Below are 18,054 nucleotides of genomic sequence, written 5' to 3'. Positions count from 1 at the left end.
CTCCGGGATCATCCAGGCCAGCCTATGACCGAACGCCACCGTGTCCACTAGACCATGGCACTGCAGCCCAGGGCTGTGCTGTGTGGGGCTGAAGTGCAGGGATGGGTCCAGATCTGACAGCTGGGCTGGTGGTGACACACTGCTGTGGTTAGTGCAGACTGCACTCCATCGGTACAAACACAGCACGGGTTGGGCTTTGGTGTAATAAGTACCTCGTTTAATGAAACTTCAGATTGTGCATGTCACTGGGTGCTCTACACCAGATAAGAAGCCTTGTTGGTGGCTGACTTCTAAATTGCCAGTGTTTTGAACAGTCTGTTTAGAAAGCACTTCACTGTGATTATCATGGTAAGTTATCAGATTGTTTAACTTTTTTTCTTTTTTTTCTCTTTTTCAGGTGCAGGTGGCTTCTTGCCTGCTATGAAACAGATTGGGAATGTGGCTGCATTACCTGGTATTGTTCACGTGAGTAACTGCTCTGAAAATTTGCTCTTTTTCTCTTCCTATTTGCCCGAAATTATTGCTTTCCAAATGGGAACTGTTTTCAGAAGATATATGGACAAAAGTTCTTTTCAAGGCAGTTTGTGTGTTAAGAACCTGTCTCTGAGTAAACTGCTTGCAAGGGCAGGCTGCAAGACTAAGTTGTCAGAAAGGGAAGCATCCACTTACTTCATTACTTGTCTTTTGACATGAAGCTTTTTTAGCATTGGTTTATGCTATTTCCTTTTGCTTGAGCCACATTTCCATCAGTGTCCATATTGACTGCTTGTTGGTTTTCAATTGCCTCTGCTGACCTGGAATGCATGGAGGAGTGAGGAGAGAGCAGGAGGTGATACTGTTGTCTGTATTATTGTTGCTGACCTAATGTGGGTAGTGAGTCCTCCCATGCACTGAACACTCCTTTCCCTTGCCCCATGCCTTTTTGGAAGCAAAGTGTCAGATCTGATAATGCAGGAGGAAAATAATAGGCTGTGACTCTTTTCAGGAAGTGTTAAGTATGATGTGGAAATGATCTCTTTCACACTCAATATTGCAAATACTAATAAGTAACAAATAACAGAATTGTTTTAACGGTCTTCCTTGGTCCCTTGGCAGACGTTTTGAGTTTATGGCTGCAGTAAAGGGCAGACCATCATGTTGTTAAAATGCCTTAGTGGGCAGCCAAAAGGGAGTAAGGTAGAATAGTAACAACCTGTTAAATAGGAACTCCGTCTGGTAGTTTGTAGGAGAGATGCTACAATCACCTGTGTATTCAAATCTTCACTTTTTATTTCCAAGAGACTTATTGGTGATGGCAAGGGGAGGCAGAAGAAGCACAATATCCCATTGAAAAGTGCTATTCTTTTTAATGTATGGTAGCAGTTTAACACACAATTTCTAACAGCTTTCTGGGTGTCTGAGGCTTTTTTTGTTTGCTTAAATAGACTGCAGAGTGCTGTTTGTGATGTCCTAATCTAAATTTAAAATGCCACAGCTCCTGTCTTGTCCTATCCCATCAGGATCTCACTCAAAAGGTGATTTTTTCCTCCCTACAGGGTGCAGTCTTTGGTCAGGGTTGATGACACAGATAAGGAGAGAAAATGCTGACATTTATTTCATATCACTGAACTCTTCCCTTGTTGTGTTTACAGTATTTAAATATTGCAGATGTCTCTAGATGAAATTTGGTAAAAATAACTTATCTTCACTCTTATGTCTCTGCTTTGTGCTGCTCAAAAGCTATTGCCTGCCTGAGTTTTGAATGCAAGGAGTCTTGAGTACAAGAAAAGGCCAGATTAGAATTCAGTTTGAGATCACAGTTCCTACATTTAGGTGCTTAAGCTCTTCCCAAATTTTTTTGAGATCTGGCCAATAGAGTCAAGAGGGCTTCTCAGCTGACTAGCCACAGGGTGTTTGCTTCAGAGTGAGATCTGCTCTCTGCTTTCTTTGAGTGTCTGCCCTATAAGTGCAGGAGTTCAGATACTCGCCTGAGTTGTTGTGTTCACTCCGTCTACATCTGAAGATCCATTCTCTTTTTGGTATATTTGTTTTCAAATGTGACAACTCCTGCCACAAGGCAAAGCATAACCAAGGTAACTCTGCAGCACTGAGTTTCATAAAACTTTAAAACTGCCTTCATTCCCTTTCAGAGATCAATAGGCCTTCCAGATGTCCATTCTGGCTATGGGTTTGCCATCGGCAACATGGCTGCCTTTGATATGAGTGATCCAGAAGCAGTGGTTTCACCAGGTGAGGATGACTGACTTAACCTGCTCTGAGAAATGCTTGGGATGGCATAAAAATACTTCTTCAAAATAGCAGGACTTTCTAGTACTTCATGTACAGAACTAAAGCTAAAATATGAGAATTATAGGGGCTTAAGAGGTGCTTAATTCTTGCACTCAGAATCTTTATTCTTTATGGAGCGGGCGGTTGCACTGAGAATGTCTAAACAGTACAGGGAGAATTGCCCTTGCATTTGAGGCTTGGACTCATGATATCCCTTTCTGCTTTCTCTGGGCAGTATATTTTATATTTGTGTCTACTTTTTGTCTACTTGTTGGAGTAACTTCATAAAGAGAGAGCTGTGTAGATACTTGTACAGCTATATCTTGAAATCTGAGGCTTTATGTTAATCTGTTAAAATGAAACCTAATGCAGTTCTGCCTTTTTTTTCCCAGTATTGTTTCAGAAAGAAAGTGTGAGATCACAGTATTCAGTACATGTTCCCTGTCACGGTTTTTTCTACACTTGTAGGTGGTGTAGGATTTGACATCAACTGTGGTGTCCGCTTGCTGCGTACAAATTTGGATGAAAGTGATGTGCAGCCTGTGAAAGAGCAGCTTGCCCAGGCTATGTTTGACCACATTCCTGTTGGTGTCGGCTCCAAAGGTGTCATCCCCATGAATGCCAAGTAAGAGAATGACTTTGTGCACACATCACCAGAGGGGACATCTCTGTCTGTTTGTTTTGATGAAAGATTCATCAGTGGGAGACTTTTAAAAAAGAAAGAGTAATTCTAAAAATCTTTCCATTCTTTCTACATATGGCTTTACCAGGACCAACATAATCATCAGTGCACAAAGTCAGCTCGCTCTTCCCCCATTTAAACCCCTGAAATAACTAAAAGTTCTTGAAAGGTTCTCATTTCTTCTGACAGAAAACTTCCATGAGCATAAAAGTTTTTTTTTGAAAGAGATGAGAGAGAAAATAGGATATTCCCCACACAACAAAGAGGAAAAAGTAATGACCTATCAAAAGTTAATATGTTTATAGAGCTTGATTTTCATGAAGTACTAAGAAGTTGGACTGGTTGTTAGGAGAGCTAGGGGCTGATCATAACATCACAGAATAATTTAGGTTGGATGGGATCTCTTGAAGTTGTCTCGTCTGACATCTTGCATGAAGGAGGGCTAACTCTGAAGGTGGGTCTAACAACAAAGTTATGTCAAGCTGCTCAGGGCTGCATCCAGTGGAGTTTTGAGTATATCCACGGATAACCATCTTATGTAGGTGTTTGATAATTGCAGGGATTTGGAAGAGGCACTAGAGATGGGTGTGGACTGGTCTCTCCGGGAGGGCTATGCCTGGGCAGAGGACAAGGAGCACTGTGAGGAATATGGAAGAATGCTGCAGGCTGATCCCAACAAAGTCTCCTCAAGAGCAAAGAAGAGGGGTCTGCCTCAGGTAATGTTATCTTTCAGGAGGGCTGTGAATGCTCCCAGGGTTCAAATGAAAAGTAGAGTAGTTCTCTATCAGAGTAGTTCTCTGATTTTATATCTTTTCTTGAAACTGTCTAGCATTTCTGGGCAGGGTAAAGGTGAGATGGTGAGGCCAGTTCTGAATAATTCTTGACAGAACTGTAACAGAGGGAAATAATACTGGGCCTGCCCAAGGTCCCCTGGGCCATCAGTTTTTCATCTGTTAACATGTGGTAATGACATTTATGTTGGGTGGCATTTCCACATCCAGATGCAGTTTTGTTTTGAAAAGGCATGCAAGTTAATGTGCAACTTCTGTCCTTGTTTGTTCAGCAAATGTATAGCAGGTCAAGAAAAGATATTATAAATGGAACTAGGTCATAACTGAATTACAGTTAGAGTTGGATTTCGTTTTTATATATAATACTTCATTGCTCCGTGTGGAACAATTTGAGATGGCTCTAGTAATGATACATTTCTAAAGCCTTCTTGTGTATGACTTCTTGAGTTTTATTGATTGGAGTGCTGCGAGATTATAACATTTTAACCTCAAAGTAATGTTATGTCCTCAGTTTTCACATTTGCTTTGGAAATAAGTGATCGTCTGTTACGGAGTTAAAAAAAATTTGGCTTGGAAATGGAATAGCTTGCTTTAATCTACTGAAAGGTTCCAAGTACATAATTAACAGGTTGTTGTATCTTCTTTGTGGAGTTATAACCAAGTATAAGACGATATATGTCTGCCTTGCCTATACAAACTGGAGATGAATTCTCAATACTCTATACTCTTCCTGTTTTTCAACTAGGCCTAAGTCTGTGGATCCTGGTCCTTTTGCTTAATCACAGTCTTGTTCCAACACCAAAGGTAGTCATAAATCTAAACAAAGAGGACAGTGATTATGCTACTGTGTCCTACTTCCTTTCAGTTTATATGGGGATGTTTTTTCCCTCGAAAAAGATTTTCTAAACCCAAAACCTTGCTGTAGCAATTTGTGCTTTTGCCCCTGTTCCCCTACCTTTCCCTTGTGCTCCCAGAGGCTGCTTTGCCTGCACTGCCTGATCAGTGTGTTGTGCTTGGCAGCTGGGGACCCTGGGAGCTGGAAATCATTATGCTGAGATCCAGGTTGTGGATGACATCTACAATGAATATGCTGCCAAGAAGATGGGCATTGACCACAAAGGGCAGGTGTGCGTGATGATCCACAGTGGAAGCAGAGGTCTGGGCCACCAGGTTGCCACAGGTATGATCTGACTGGTGTAGGTACCTGGAGCGAGGCAAACTCCAACACCAAAGAGCATTTCTTACAGTGTAATTGCCAAGTACATTCTGAATTGCCTGGACAGGTGTTGTCCATTTGCAAACAATTGATAACATTCTGCCACAGGTTTGCTTTTGCCTTTGAGAAGAAGCTGTAGGTTTAACCATTAAACAAATCAGTTTTAGAATGTAAATTATAGATACCCATGTGAATCTCACAGATTGAAACAAAATTAAGAAGTCACTTAGATTTACTGTGTTTATTTCCCAGATGCACTTGTGGCTATGGAAAAAGCGATGAAACGGGACAAAATCATAGTGAATGATCGCCAGCTGGCGTGTGCCAGGATTGCCTCTGCTGAGGGACAGGATTACTTGAAGGGAATGGCAGCTGCTGGGAACTATGCGTGGGTTAACCGCTCTTCTATGACCTTTCTGACAAGACAGGTACGAGCAGAGTTGTCTCTGATGCAAATACACAGCTGCTTTATCCCAGACATATCCCAGAACACAGAGTAGCTGCAGTATTTAGCTTGATTTTCATTTTATGCTTCTTAAACTGTTTTTTTCTGGAGAGACTTGCACAAAGCTGTAGTCATGACAATCCATCTAAAATCTTTCAACATCACTAGATTGTTCTTGCAGAAGACATTTAAGCAATATTTTTGAAAATGCCTTGAACTACAAGAAGATACAATGAAATTGTTTTTACACTGCTAAAGCCAACTTTTCAGAGTTGCAAGAATTTGTCTAGTTGATTTCTGACTGAATTTCAGCATTAAGCTGTGAGTGGGCAGAGGAACAATCCAGACTGTCCGATTCTGTCACACTCAGCACTGTTGTGTTCAGTTCTATTGAGGCTGAATTATGATCTCCTTGTATTTTGTATCCTGATTTGCTCTCTTTAGGCCTTTGCCAAAGTCTTCAACACAACCCCAGATGACCTTGATATGCATGTTATCTACGATGTGTCTCACAACATTGCCAAAGTGGAGCAACATGTAGTGGATGGAAAAGAGCGGACTCTGCTGGTGCACAGAAAAGGATCAACCAGGGCCTTCCCTCCTCACCATCCTCTTATTGCTGTTGATTATCAAGTAAGTTTAGCTTTTGGAGAAGGAAATTGAAGAGAATTCTGGATTAATCAAACAATAGATATCTAAGCGTGTGAGTTCCTTTTTTAAGGTAATAGCACTGGAACCGAGCGGGATGGCAGTGTTCTGCTTGTCTGTGTGTTAGATCTTTGGGACACTGAGCTCCCACTTCTGCTCCACCCACAGTGGCTGAATGATCATAGAAGGAAAGAAGTCCTTCATACCTAGGGCAGGATTCAGTGGTTTGCCTTGTCTGTCTGTTGGACACAAGTCTTTTGATTTGCTGTTCTGTGTCTTTCAGTGCAGGCATCTCCTGAGGGAATGTGAACCTGACCTCCTTTTTTGGAGCTATGGTTCCTCTTAGACTTCTGTTACAAGGTTTTTTCAGCTTTTTTTCATGAATGAATACTTTGCACCCACAGCTGACAGGACAGCCTGTGTTGATCGGCGGGACTATGGGCACCTGTAGCTATGTCCTTACTGGCACAGAGCAAGGCATGACTGAGACCTTTGGAACTACCTGTCATGGAGCTGTAAGTCAAGGAGTTGTATCAGAAAGGGGTTGGAATGGGGCTGTCATCCAGAGAACAAGGTTATTCAGGGGTCATCCAGTGTGTGGTTCATCCATTGGTCATACAGCTAGAGAGTAGCCTTGCCATGGTAATCCCTGCCCAGGAGGACTACAAACTAGAAGTCCTTTTTGTCCCTTACTGAGTAGTTTTGATTACTTCTGCAGAAAATCTAGGGGATACTGCTTTATACAAGGCAGATGTTTGGATGAAGATGTGGAGAATGAGCTCCTTTTGCCAAATTCTGATATCTCTGAGCTAACAAGAGGGCTTAACTGTGCTGAGGCTGTCCATAAAAAACTCAGTCGTTAGAAGAAGGTATTTCTTCCCCTGTTACTCGTAGTGTGAGACAATGAGTGAGGAAGAGAAGTATCTTCCAGTAAAACTCAGACTCCTGAACACTGTCTGGTTTGGATAAAAAGGTATTTGCAGACTAGTATGTTACACACATGAAACATTCCTAGCCATCATACCAGAGGTATAATTTTGCAGGAGCCCATCACCTAAAGTCTAAATTCATTTCTTATATTGTGGCTTACTCTGGTCTGTGCTCTTAGCCTTACTTATAATGTAGTAATGTTTTTCTTTAGTAAGAAAGAGGGCTTTTTTCCAGACTGCTACAAAAACTATGACTAACAAAACTGCTTTCTAGGGTCGTGCACTGTCTCGAGCCAAATCTCGACGTAACTTGGACTTCCAGGATGTGTTGGACAAGCTGGCTGACATGGGCATTGCCATCCGTGTTGCTTCTCCCAAACTGGTCATGGAAGAAGTGAGTTTAATACTTAATTATCTGAGAGGGAAAAGGAGGGTCATGCTCTTTGGCTGAATGACATTCCCTGACCTGATTTTTTGCAGTGCTAAGTGATTGCTAGTACTCTAAAGATACAGCTTTTGCAATTTCTGATAGAGCTGTCACATTTTTTTGAAAATAATGGGAGGTCTTCCCTGTCCTGAATTCATGCTAAGAAGGGAGATGCCTGACTGACAGGTTTTGGGGTGGGGGGATAGAGGTGTATGTTTTTTCCTCTTCTGCCTGGTGATAGGGACAATTGCTATCAACTCTGAGGTCTGTATGAGCATCTACAAAAGTAGTTATGTTTTATGGGTTCTCTTCTTGAATGCTGATCTCCCTGCTTTGAATTTACTTTACACTGCAGCTTTCATGTAGATTATTAGCAGTTTGAGAGATCCACCTCTTTTAAGATGAATTCCTGTATTTGCTCAAGAAGAAGAGAACTATGAAGGACTAGAAAAGTTTGAATATTTTCACTTTCAGTTCCTCTGCACTAACATGATAGAATATCTTTTCTGTTCACAACCTCACTTATAGAAGGGTGTTAATCATTTGGAGCTATGCTGTTATGGGTGTTGGTGTTATATGAACATGTCAATCATGTTAAAGTCTCTGTTTAGGAGCAGCTTCCTTGTCAGAATGTAGGAGGGGGAAGCTCTAGAGTTCAACCCTGATTGTTGTCACTAAGGGACAGTGAAGATAAATTTTAATGTAAGGAAGAAGTTAGAGTTACTTCCTGCTAGATAATGAGGGATGGCATTCTCACATGCTGGGGGACTGGATTATCTGAAAAGCTGAACCAAAAGAGCTACTATTTTATCTGATAGATGGTGAGACCTTATTTGGAAAGCTGAGAGTCTCAGATTTCTTTAATATCTAAGGTGGCCAGATTCTCTATATGTTCACCTACTTCTACATCCTCTATTCATATGATTGTTTTTGTGAAGAGGGGATTTCAAAAACCTCTATCTAGTCTTCCTGTGACTTTGGGTTCTTTATAGTTTTGTCTTTTTTTTTTTCCCCTCTTTCCCCTCCAGGCACCAGAGTCTTACAAGAACGTGACTGATGTGGTTAACACATGCCATGAAGCTGGCATCAGCAAGAAAGCCATTAAACTGAGACCTATTGCTGTTATAAAAGGCTAGGAATGACAGGGCAGCAGAAGCACACCATTGTCTCCAGGCCTTACACAAAACTGACTAGAACTATCATCTTCCCACACCTCCTGGACTCTGTAGGATGCTCAAAGATCACATTCCTGTTCTGGAAACACAACAGCTGAGGATACACCTATTTTTAGCCACTCCTAGGTATAATTAATGCCCCCCTTCCTCCTTGTTATATGGCATTCTTTTCTTGTGAGGAAAGGGCAAAGAAATAAGTAAGTCCTGGTTTTATATGCAATCCTTCCCCTATTTGCCTGGTGATGGCTCAGGCAGGACTTCAGGCTTGCCTGAGTTGTCACTAATTGCTGTGCTGCAAGACCAGTGAAGATGGTGTATGAACCAGACCTTGCCATGTCCACACCTGAGTGCCTGGAGCTCTTTCTGCTTATGGAAGTACTCTGATAGACAGGGCATAGCACTTCTGGGCAGGGAGAATTGCCCTGTTTGCAGATACCTTTATGCATAGTCTATATTGTTGCATGTTTTGTGGCCATTGGATAAGGAATCTGGAGTTGGGAATGGTTTCCCTCTTTGTTTGAGAGGGACTAGCTAGGCTTGAGGCACAGTCTTACCCCAGCCTCTCCTATTTAACTCAGCACCTGATGTACTTGGCTCAGGACAAGTAGGTGTTCCACAGTCTTTTGGAAAAGCTAGTAGGACTGAGTATGTTGCCTTGAGAGGTTTTGTTTGCCCAGTAAAAGTTGTAATTTAACAACTTAGAGATATGCTAATCCAACACTTTGCAAAGCTCTAGGCATGTAAAAGTTGGGTAATGCTGCTCGCTGTGTCCTGCAGCTCTGATTTAAGGGAGCCCAATTGCAGGGTCAGGCCCAATACAATGTGACTTATGATGCTTCTTTACATTCATTAGACAAGATTGGAGGGGAAGCTGACCATCCCCACTGGATCATGTTGGGGATTACAAATAAAATGGGAAGATGGGCACGGCAGTGTATCTGTGTCATGTTTATTCTCTGTTTTCTGCTTTTAAGCACATAGACAAGCTTGAAACCCGTTGCATTTTGGGACTTCAGATGATGGATCTTGCAAAGGAGTGTGCAGATGGCAGAACTTCTTGCAGGGTACAAGGAAGGGCATTGTGGTGCTGTTTTCTCAACTTGGCTGTGACAGGAGTGTGACAGCTTCAACTCGTCTTTCTCAGGCCTGCTGAGCCACCTCGCTGGACAGGGGATGGTGCTGCCTGTAAACCTCTGTGTCGGCACAAGAGGGCGGCTGGAGGGAAATTAAACCCCAAAGCAAGAGTGGAGCCCTGCCAAGGAGTCATGTAAAGGGAGCAGATTGTGATTGATGGGCTCGAGTGCCTTTTGATGAAACATCCCTTTAAGTTTAGGATCTTAGGAAGCGTTAATGGCATTTCACTGTCATCATCACTTTGTTCTTACTGGTTTCTGCGTTTGTGTAGGTTCAGAAGCAGCACATGCACTTATAGTCACTGCTGTGAGTTCTTGTAGGTTTGGCCTTACAGACAGTTTCTTGTTTTCCTCTGATTTCTCCAGTGGAACGGTTCCAGATCGCCATTTCAGCGGTCTGAGACACACTTGCTGTATTTAAAACAAAAATTTAAAACAAAAATTTCACCTAGAAATGTGAAATGGCCTCCAGTGACTGAAAGACAAATTGTTGGTCTCAAATCTTCTGCAGAAGTGTATGTCCCATGCAGAAGTTTGTCTATAAATATTTCGGCCACTCTGATATTGAATGTAAGGGAAAGTTTAAAAACTTTAAAAAATTGACATTTAAAAATAAGAAGCATTTCACACACATAGTTCTCCTTTCAACTTTCACCTACCCTTGCCATTAAGAGACAAAGTTTTTTACAAGCAGAAATCATGAGTACCGTGGAGGTGCTGTCATGTGGATGTATGCCTTAAGTCCTCTGGTCATCAGTGTTTATGCATTAGCATTCAAGACTGGAAGAAGTGCTGTTAATTTTGGTTTCTTGCAGCAAAGCTACCACTAGTTTTGGTAATTATACATTGTGCTGTATGGAGTAGAGTGGTGGTTTTCTAACCACCTAAAAAAGTAAAGAAAAATCCTGGTTCTTTGTCTGAACTTGGATTTTTTTCCTAATTCAAGTCTGTCTGTCTGCTTCAAATAGGGCTGCCCACTAATTTTTTTTTTATTCTGCATTTTAAAAAATAAATTATAAAAAGTGTTAGCAGCACACAGTATTAGAATTCCTGTGCTGAAATTCCTGTGCAGGTGGTCTGCAGGAGCATTCTGGGAACCAAAGAACCAATGTGGTCATCGAAGCATCTCTGCTTCCATGGAAGGTTGCTGAGAACTTGGAAACATCTGTTAATGTATGATGTGTTTTCCTCCCCAGAAGACTGAAAAGGCTTTGGTGAATGATGGTTAGGGTCTTTTTTCCTTGGGGTACCACAGACCAGAGATCTGGTCTACGTCACACCCCTGGAGCTGCTGCATGCCTCTGTCTAACCACAGGCACTGACCTATTCCCTCTCTAAGTGTAGTTGATTCAGTTGTCTGTGTCCTGCAGCAGGTGGTTTTTTGGCCTTGAGGCTTGCACAGAATGTCTGCATTAAGTCTGCCTCCAGCCAGCAAAAAAAAACAAACAAAACAAACAAACAAAAAAACAAACAAAAAAAAACAAACAAAAAAAAACAAAACAAAACAAAAAAAAAACCAGTCTTGGGGTGCAGGCTTGTTTTTAGTGAGAACATCTTACTCTCTGCTTGACAACAAGATGGTTTAACTTACAGCTTGGAATTGCCAAAACAGAACTACTGCCTCTGGGAAGTCGAAGGTATCATCTCTGGTGGTGGTTTCTGTGGCACCCTCCTCTCTGTGCTCACAGACCTGGCTGCAGGGCCTGGTGCTGGGCGAGCACTTCTCTTGCCAGGAACTGACTGTTCAGGTGTCCTTAGGTGTCATTCCCATCATGGTCAGCACAGCGTTAAAGAGTGAACTGAAAAGCACTTCAGGGTTTTGTTGCTGTTGGGCAGCTCTTTCAGAAAGCTCTCTAAATGCACGCCCCTGCTGGGGTGCTGCAATCCGCCCCGGGGCTGTGTGAGACCCCCAGGAAGGCAGTTCCTCCCAGCAGTGTTGCAAATGGCAGCACCTGTGTTTCATTTGCCATAACACGGCAGAGCTGGGGTGCGGCTGAGGGCCTTCTTCAGGTCTTTGACTTGCTTACATTTTATGCACTCCAGGTACCTGACCCCCCTAACTCCAAGGGAAACCAGGACCCAGCTAGGTAAGTGTCTGCTGTGCTGCCTGCTGTGGTATATTTGCACATCCCACTGGTAGGGAGCCTGGTGCCCAACCTGTACCACACTTACCACTATCAGAAGTCTCTTGGGATTTCTTTTCCCTCTGCTCTTATCTTTCCTCTGCCTGCTTTAAACACAGCTCCGCACACAGCGCTTACTCCTACGCTGGTGGTCCCGGGCTGGTGTTCCGGCCCAGGAGGAACAAGTGATCTCTGACATATCTCTGGCACAGGCACCCCCACTCTCTTCTCCACTCTCTTTGTTCCTCTCAAACATAAACACACTTAACTGGCCTCTTCTCTTCTCCCTCCGCCCCCCAGTCTTCAAAGTGATCAGACAAAGCAATATCCCTCCTGCAGCATGTGCCAACATGCTCCCTGCTTGCAGAAAGAAGCTTCAGTGAAGCAGCAGGCCCTGCCTGTACCTGGCAGTTGCTTTGCTCTCGAGCCCTGTCCTGCCCCGAGGGGTTTTGATCACCAGCACTTCTGTTTTTCTGCCTGGAAAGGTGGCAGTGGGAGGTGTACAGGAGAAAAGCAGGAGCTCTGCAGGTTCCCAGCCTGGGGAGATACTGGGCGCAGGTGCTTTATCCCCTGCACGGTGGGAGGGAGGGGAAGATTGTAACCTCCTGGCACTCACGAAACACCAATAATTATGTGGTTTCTGGTGGGGTTTTTGTTTTTTAATTGCAATATGTAACAGGACAGTGAGGACAGTTACAGGACAGTAACGGGGTGTGAGGTGGGAAAGCAGAGGGCACAGAAATGCCCCTGGTGTTCCCAGGCAGATGTGCAACTCAGTCTCCTCGGGCAATGACCAAGCATCTGCAGCCTGAGCTGCTGCTGAGCACATCCCTGTATCGCTGCCCCCTTGTTCCCAAACCCCGGGACACTGCTTCAGGTCATGTTGTAGATATAAATTCAGAAACCAAAACAATCACTAGTCTTAATTGCAAAGATTACGACTGGGAAAGGGAAATGGAGTCATCTGCCAGCACTTAATCTAACATTTACTAGCTTAGTAAAAGACACGCAGGGGCTGGGCTGCTCTCACATGCTGAGGTGCTTGAGTCAGCCTTGTTTTGGAGTCTATTCCTAAAAAGAGGTGCCAGCAGAAGCCTGGATTGCTATTCCCCCCACTCTCTCACACCACCCACTGCCAGCGCCCTGCTTTTTCCTTGGGCTCTGCTTTATCCAGCAAGTGGTTGGAAGGGGGGAAACATTTTCCTCCCTTTTCCTCTTCCTCAGTGCCTGAGGAAACTGAGGCACTGACCCCCTTTTTTTTCCCCTGTGCAAGCTGTGTCTCACTTCTGGGAGGTGATGTGGGAGCCCAGGCTCTTCCCCTCTGTTCTCAGCTGCCATGAGCCTGCATGGAGTGGGAAGTTGGGTACCTCAGGCTTTCTGCTCTTCCCTGTGAAACACAAATCTGGGGAACCAGTCCATGTGTCAGGTGGGAAAGAAGAAACAGATGGGGAGGGGTCTACCCTGGGGCACCTGGTGGGGGGAGGGTTGCAGGTCCCGCAGGGAAAGATGTGCCAGTGGGTGTTGTGCGATAAGGGCCCTGATGCGTTAGAGCAGCAGCCTAATTACCTTGGACAATTAAGTGGTTGGAGATTACCAAACCTCGAGCACCCTCCTAGGGAAGAGCCCTCCAGGGAGAACAGCAGCCTGCTGGTGGTTGTGAATAGACACACTCAAGGATAAGACATTAGGGGTTTATGGCAAAATTTAAGGGGGAAAGGAGGGAAATGAAAAGCGATTAAATACAGTGCTGGAAATAACAGAGGAGGATCTGGATCTCTGACTCTGCCTATCCTGCAGTGTACAAGGGATTGCGTACAGCTTGGCCTTAGCTCTCCATCAGCATGAGCACCCCAGCGTGCTTCTGCCCCAGGTCATTGGTCTTTGCCCCCAAGACACAGAGAAGAACATAGACCACCCACCAAAACCTCCCTGGGCCCCGTGGGCAGCAACATCCCCATGTGGAAAGCAACCATGAGCCCTTCAGATTACAGCAGTTGGGTCTTGGGCTACCAGTGCTGTGTTTCCTTGGGTACAAGGAGATTACTGCCAGATTGCATTGCCAAAAAATGTTAAAATTCCATAACTTTTCATTACCCTTTGTGCAGAAGGAAAAGGTGAGTTCCCAGCTGGAGGAATGCCTTGCCAATAAATCACCTAGTTACCTAGCTCTTCACTTTTAAAAATCATAACCTGTCTGCACTTTTAATCTTGCAACAAACAAACGAACAAATGCAAAGTGGTTGTTTTATTTTTGACTAATACTTATTATTTTTGGGCTTTACATTTATGGCATCCACTGTTTCCCTGCCAAATCCCTAACCACTTCTTGGATGAGGAAGAAAAAAGTACCACCATAAATTATTTTTTTCCCTGGAAGGTATTTATACTGTAGCTGTTTATAAAGGGATTTTCTCCATTCACCTCTCATAGGAGTGTTTTTGTCAGGCAGATACAGAAAGGACTATGACAAGCATTTTCTCCTCCATTTTGAGTATTTTGAGTATATGTGTATTTTGAGTCTGGCCCAGAAAGGACTTCATCCATCTTCTTCCTGACATAAGCTGTGAGTGTCTGCAGGGCTGGAGCCCCTCCGTGGTGGGGGGACTGAGCCCAGCGGAGGAGGGGAAACCATCTGTGGAAACCTCTTTACCCATTCCAGGATGCTGTGCTGGCAGGAGGGTGTCTTTGGGTGCAGGCAATGCTGTGCAGGCAGCGCTGGGTGCTCTCTTCCCCCAGCAGCCCCAGTGGGCACATCCATGGCACAGAAACCTCCCCCAGGAAAGGGGTCTCAGAGGGGCTGCTGTGCCCATAGGGCAGCTGATCAGGCCTCAGAGGGGCAAGCAGGGAGGGAGAACCCTGCTCACAGGCACGTGATGTGCCAGGGCCTGTTCCCCACTTCAGTCTCAGGGCTGTGGGGTGACCTGGGCAAGGTGACCTGACTGACCATTAGGTTAGTTCAGGAGACTCAGAGATTGCTGGCTGCTCTTCCTGCCAGACCCTGTGAGCTCTTCTATTAATGGTCAGTGGATGAGGCAGAAGTTTTTTATCTTGGTTGAGAAACATGAAGCCCTGTTTGTGAGACAAATATTCATTGATGATTACCAATAGCAGCCAAAAGCACCATTGCTGTCTCCTTTCCCCCTTGCTTCTCTGGCAGAAAGTGAATCCTCCATCAAAGACTGGTTCCTGTAAAGAAAAGTTCAGCTTAAGGCTGAGGCATTCAGGTACATCTGCAGAGAGCAGCTTCCAGTGCCCTTTATCCACCATGGATTTGTCCAGCCTGTACCAAATCACTTCATCTTCCAACGTCTTGGTGCTCTATCTGCAAAATGCAAATAAAAATCACTTCCTTTAATCTCCCTTTTTATCAGTCTTTCCTATTTAAATACCAATCTGTGATTCAGGGACCATTTCCTTCTGCTCCTATGAGTGCTCTGATCACAGCAGTACCTCTCTGTAAAGAATGGCCTCAGCTGTCTCATGCTCAGTGCCAACTCTGCAAGTGTGACATAGCCCTGCATGCTGCCTTCTTCTGTGGCTTCTGGCACTGCTGGAGGAATGGGGTCACTCCTGTCACAACCTAAACTGAAAGAAGAGCTTGTAAGCTGTTCAACGTTTCAAGTAGTCACTGCAAAACTTAGAATAATTTTTTCATAGTCTTCTGTCTAGAAAGCAGAGCCTCTGAGCCAGATCCTCACCTTGAGTCAGTGAGGTGCCTAAATTCCTCTGCACTCCCGTGAAGTGCTAAACATGCCACCTTGCTTTTGCCATCTATATGCATTCATGTGCTAAGGGACAGAAGCTGAGAAAACACCAGGTTGCTTTCTCAGAGTGGACCAGGGAAGGGACAGTGTTTGACTGATGCTTTCAGCCAGGAAATGCTCACCAATGCATGTCAGCATGCGGGGTTTCATTTCACTTTACACTTCACACTCCTACTTGAAGGACTTCAAAAATCTGTAGATCAAACCAAAATTCTGCATGTCAGGGAGGAAAACGTTTAAGAGGAAGCTTTTGATTCCACTGGGAAAACAAACAAAAAAACCCAAAACAAAACCCAAGCAAAACCCTTATCAATCAACTGGAAATTATTTTTTTTTCCAGCTACTCATGTTTGCCATGGAACCAAACCATTAGTATTGTGCCATAAGGAGTGAAGAGCCCTGAGGCTTCCCCAGCCCTGAGACAGCTGCCCTATGAGGCGAAGAAGCCTCTCTGCAGCACTCAGGGCCCCTCGTGTCAGTGTCCCCTCAGCTCTGCCCTCACTGCCTGCATCCACCATCCTCCTCAGCCTCCGTGGTACCGCCAGGGATGAAAGGCTGGATTCAGTTTGTTTTGTGGTTAACCTGCCTTTCACAGCGCCTGGTGGACCCATCTCCTCCCTCCCCATCTTTGATGACGCAGCCAAAGAATTTCAATCTCCATGATCTGTAGTTGTAAAATGTAATACCAATGGTTGGGCTTATTTATCCCGAAGCCATGAAACTGTTGTCAGAAGAAATTGATATACACTAGTGAAGGGAGAAAAGTGCTGCTGGGGAGGATTTCACTCAAGAAGGCACTTCAAATGGAAATTTCCCTGTTTGAAGTGGATACGTTCATTCTTCATCCCTACATCTTTCATTTCTGTTACGCTGCAGGAGTGAGGGCTCGGAGTGTCTGTTCGCGGGAGGGTTGGTTACTGCTGTGGCTCTTGTCTGCAGTAGGTTTCCACCACCTGGCTGTAGGGAGTCCTCTCCCCTCAGGGGAGCCCTGGGGAAATGGTTGCTTGGGGTGAAGGGGCTCCTGCAGCTTGGATTGGGAAGCACCTCAGCCACTGCCCTCTGGCCCCACCAGGTCTACAAGCTGGGAGTTCTCCACACCTGACCAGCTCTGGGAACCAGGGTCTGTCCACGTAAACACCGAGCCTATCCTAGGCACTGTAGATCAAATAACAGGGTCTTCCCCCTCCTTCAAAGACATTTGAAACCTAAAAGAAATAGATCAAACATATAAATTTGAACTGGGATTAATTATAGATTAATTATACATTTGCAACTGGAGGGGAAATAAAAAAAAGCCATTAAGGTTTCTCTGCATTAACTATGCCTGTAGGGGTGTTTCTTTGTATTTGCACGTGATGATACTCCATGAGATAACAGGTCTGGTTCCACCAGATCTCTGGAAAAGCCTTAGAGGCTTCAGGAAACTCTGCAAATGTGTTTCAGCAGGAGGCAGACAAGGAGAAGGGAAGTGTCGGCATTGCTTCCTCAGAGCACTGGAGGAGCCTTTGTTGAGTGGCTGGAGGCTACTTCTCAGCTCATGGATTTCAAACAGGTATAATTATCACTTGGATAGGGTTCAGGACACGGAGGGAGCTGCCAGATCTTTCATAAGGGTGTGACTTTGTCCCACTGAATCAAAGATAAAAAAAAATTAAGAAAGAAAGGAGGGATATGATTTAACCATGTAAGTGTTGTCTCACATCCATAATTTGCCAGGTAGAATATACTCCTAGTTCTGTCTGATAGCCTGCCTTATACACACTTTGCCTTTGGACCATCTGTACTGCAATATTTTTACATATGTAACCTGGCTGAAACAAAGAGGTACTGGAGATTTCTCTATAAAACCTATTCTCCAAAGAGCTCAATCCCAAGGAGTCTTATTAAAAATTAGCACCTGATCTTCCAGGAATCTCACCGACTCTCCAAAGTTTTTGAGCTTTTTTTACTCTGCCCTATAAACTACCTTTTCTTAAACTTCTCCAAGTAAATTTTAAGTCCAATGAATTTCTATTCACACTTTTCATGGTGTGAATGCCTTAAGCCTTCAGATCTGCCAAGTCACATTCCTAATTGTTGCAATCGAGTCACTGTCAATACCTGAGCATATGCTTGTGGACTTTGTTCTCAGAATTAAAAGTCAGGGCTAGCTGAAAAGAAGGGAATGCTTGCAGGAAAAAATAAAGCCAAAGCTGCCTCTGTTTCATGGGCATGGCATATGTGGGCATATGTTTTTACAGTATTTCCAATTATATCCTTTCAAACTGAAAACACTTGCAGAATTATTTACAGAATAAAAATTTTCTTACCTGCAAAACTTATTTCAGGTAGAAAATCAAACACATCATCCTGATGTGCTGCCATTGTCACACCTGACTCACACATTATACCAAGACACTGATGCCAGATGCCTCGCTGCCCTGCCCCATGCTCCAAGCCCCTGGTCTCCAACC

The 18,054-nt window shown here is 44.2% G+C and overlaps 1 protein-coding gene across 1 annotated transcript; it reads left to right on the top strand.

The window, feature by feature from the left end:
* The first annotated feature begins 401 nt into the window (after positions 1-401).
* On the top strand, positions 402-9,513 carry RTCB (RNA 2',3'-cyclic phosphate and 5'-OH ligase). Its single transcript, XM_029963629.1, has 10 exons — positions 402-465; positions 2,130-2,229; positions 2,737-2,893; positions 3,510-3,666; positions 4,762-4,921; positions 5,210-5,385; positions 5,847-6,035; positions 6,455-6,565; positions 7,254-7,373; positions 8,435-9,513. The coding sequence occupies exons 1-10, from the start codon at positions 421-423 to the stop codon at positions 8,540-8,542; spliced, it is 1,323 nt and encodes a 440-aa protein (XP_029819489.1). The 5' UTR covers positions 402-420; the 3' UTR covers positions 8,543-9,513.
* Positions 9,514-18,054: the final 8,541 nt, after the last annotated feature.

The sequence above is a fragment of the Manacus vitellinus genome, unplaced genomic scaffold, assembly GCF_001715985.3.
Source record: "Manacus vitellinus isolate BGI_N305 unplaced genomic scaffold, ASM171598v3 scaffold_5_pilon, whole genome shotgun sequence".
Classification (NCBI taxonomy): Eukaryota; Metazoa; Chordata; class Aves; order Passeriformes; family Pipridae; genus Manacus; species Manacus vitellinus.
Note: the sequence above shows the minus strand (reverse complement) of the source record. Positions and strands in the feature narration are given on the sequence as shown.

Excerpts from the sequence above, each read along its gene's own strand:
- RTCB (XM_029963629.1), top strand. The coding sequence starts at position 421 with ATGAAACAGATTGGGAATGTGGCTGCATTACCTGGTATTGTTCAC. Across the intron at positions 2,230-2,736 it reads AGAAGCAGTGGTTTCACCAG|GTGGTGTAGGATTTGACATC; the intron begins GTGAGGATGACT and ends CTACACTTGTAG. Across the intron at positions 3,667-4,761 it reads AGAAGAGGGGTCTGCCTCAG|CTGGGGACCCTGGGAGCTGG; the intron begins GTAATGTTATCT and ends TGTGCTTGGCAG.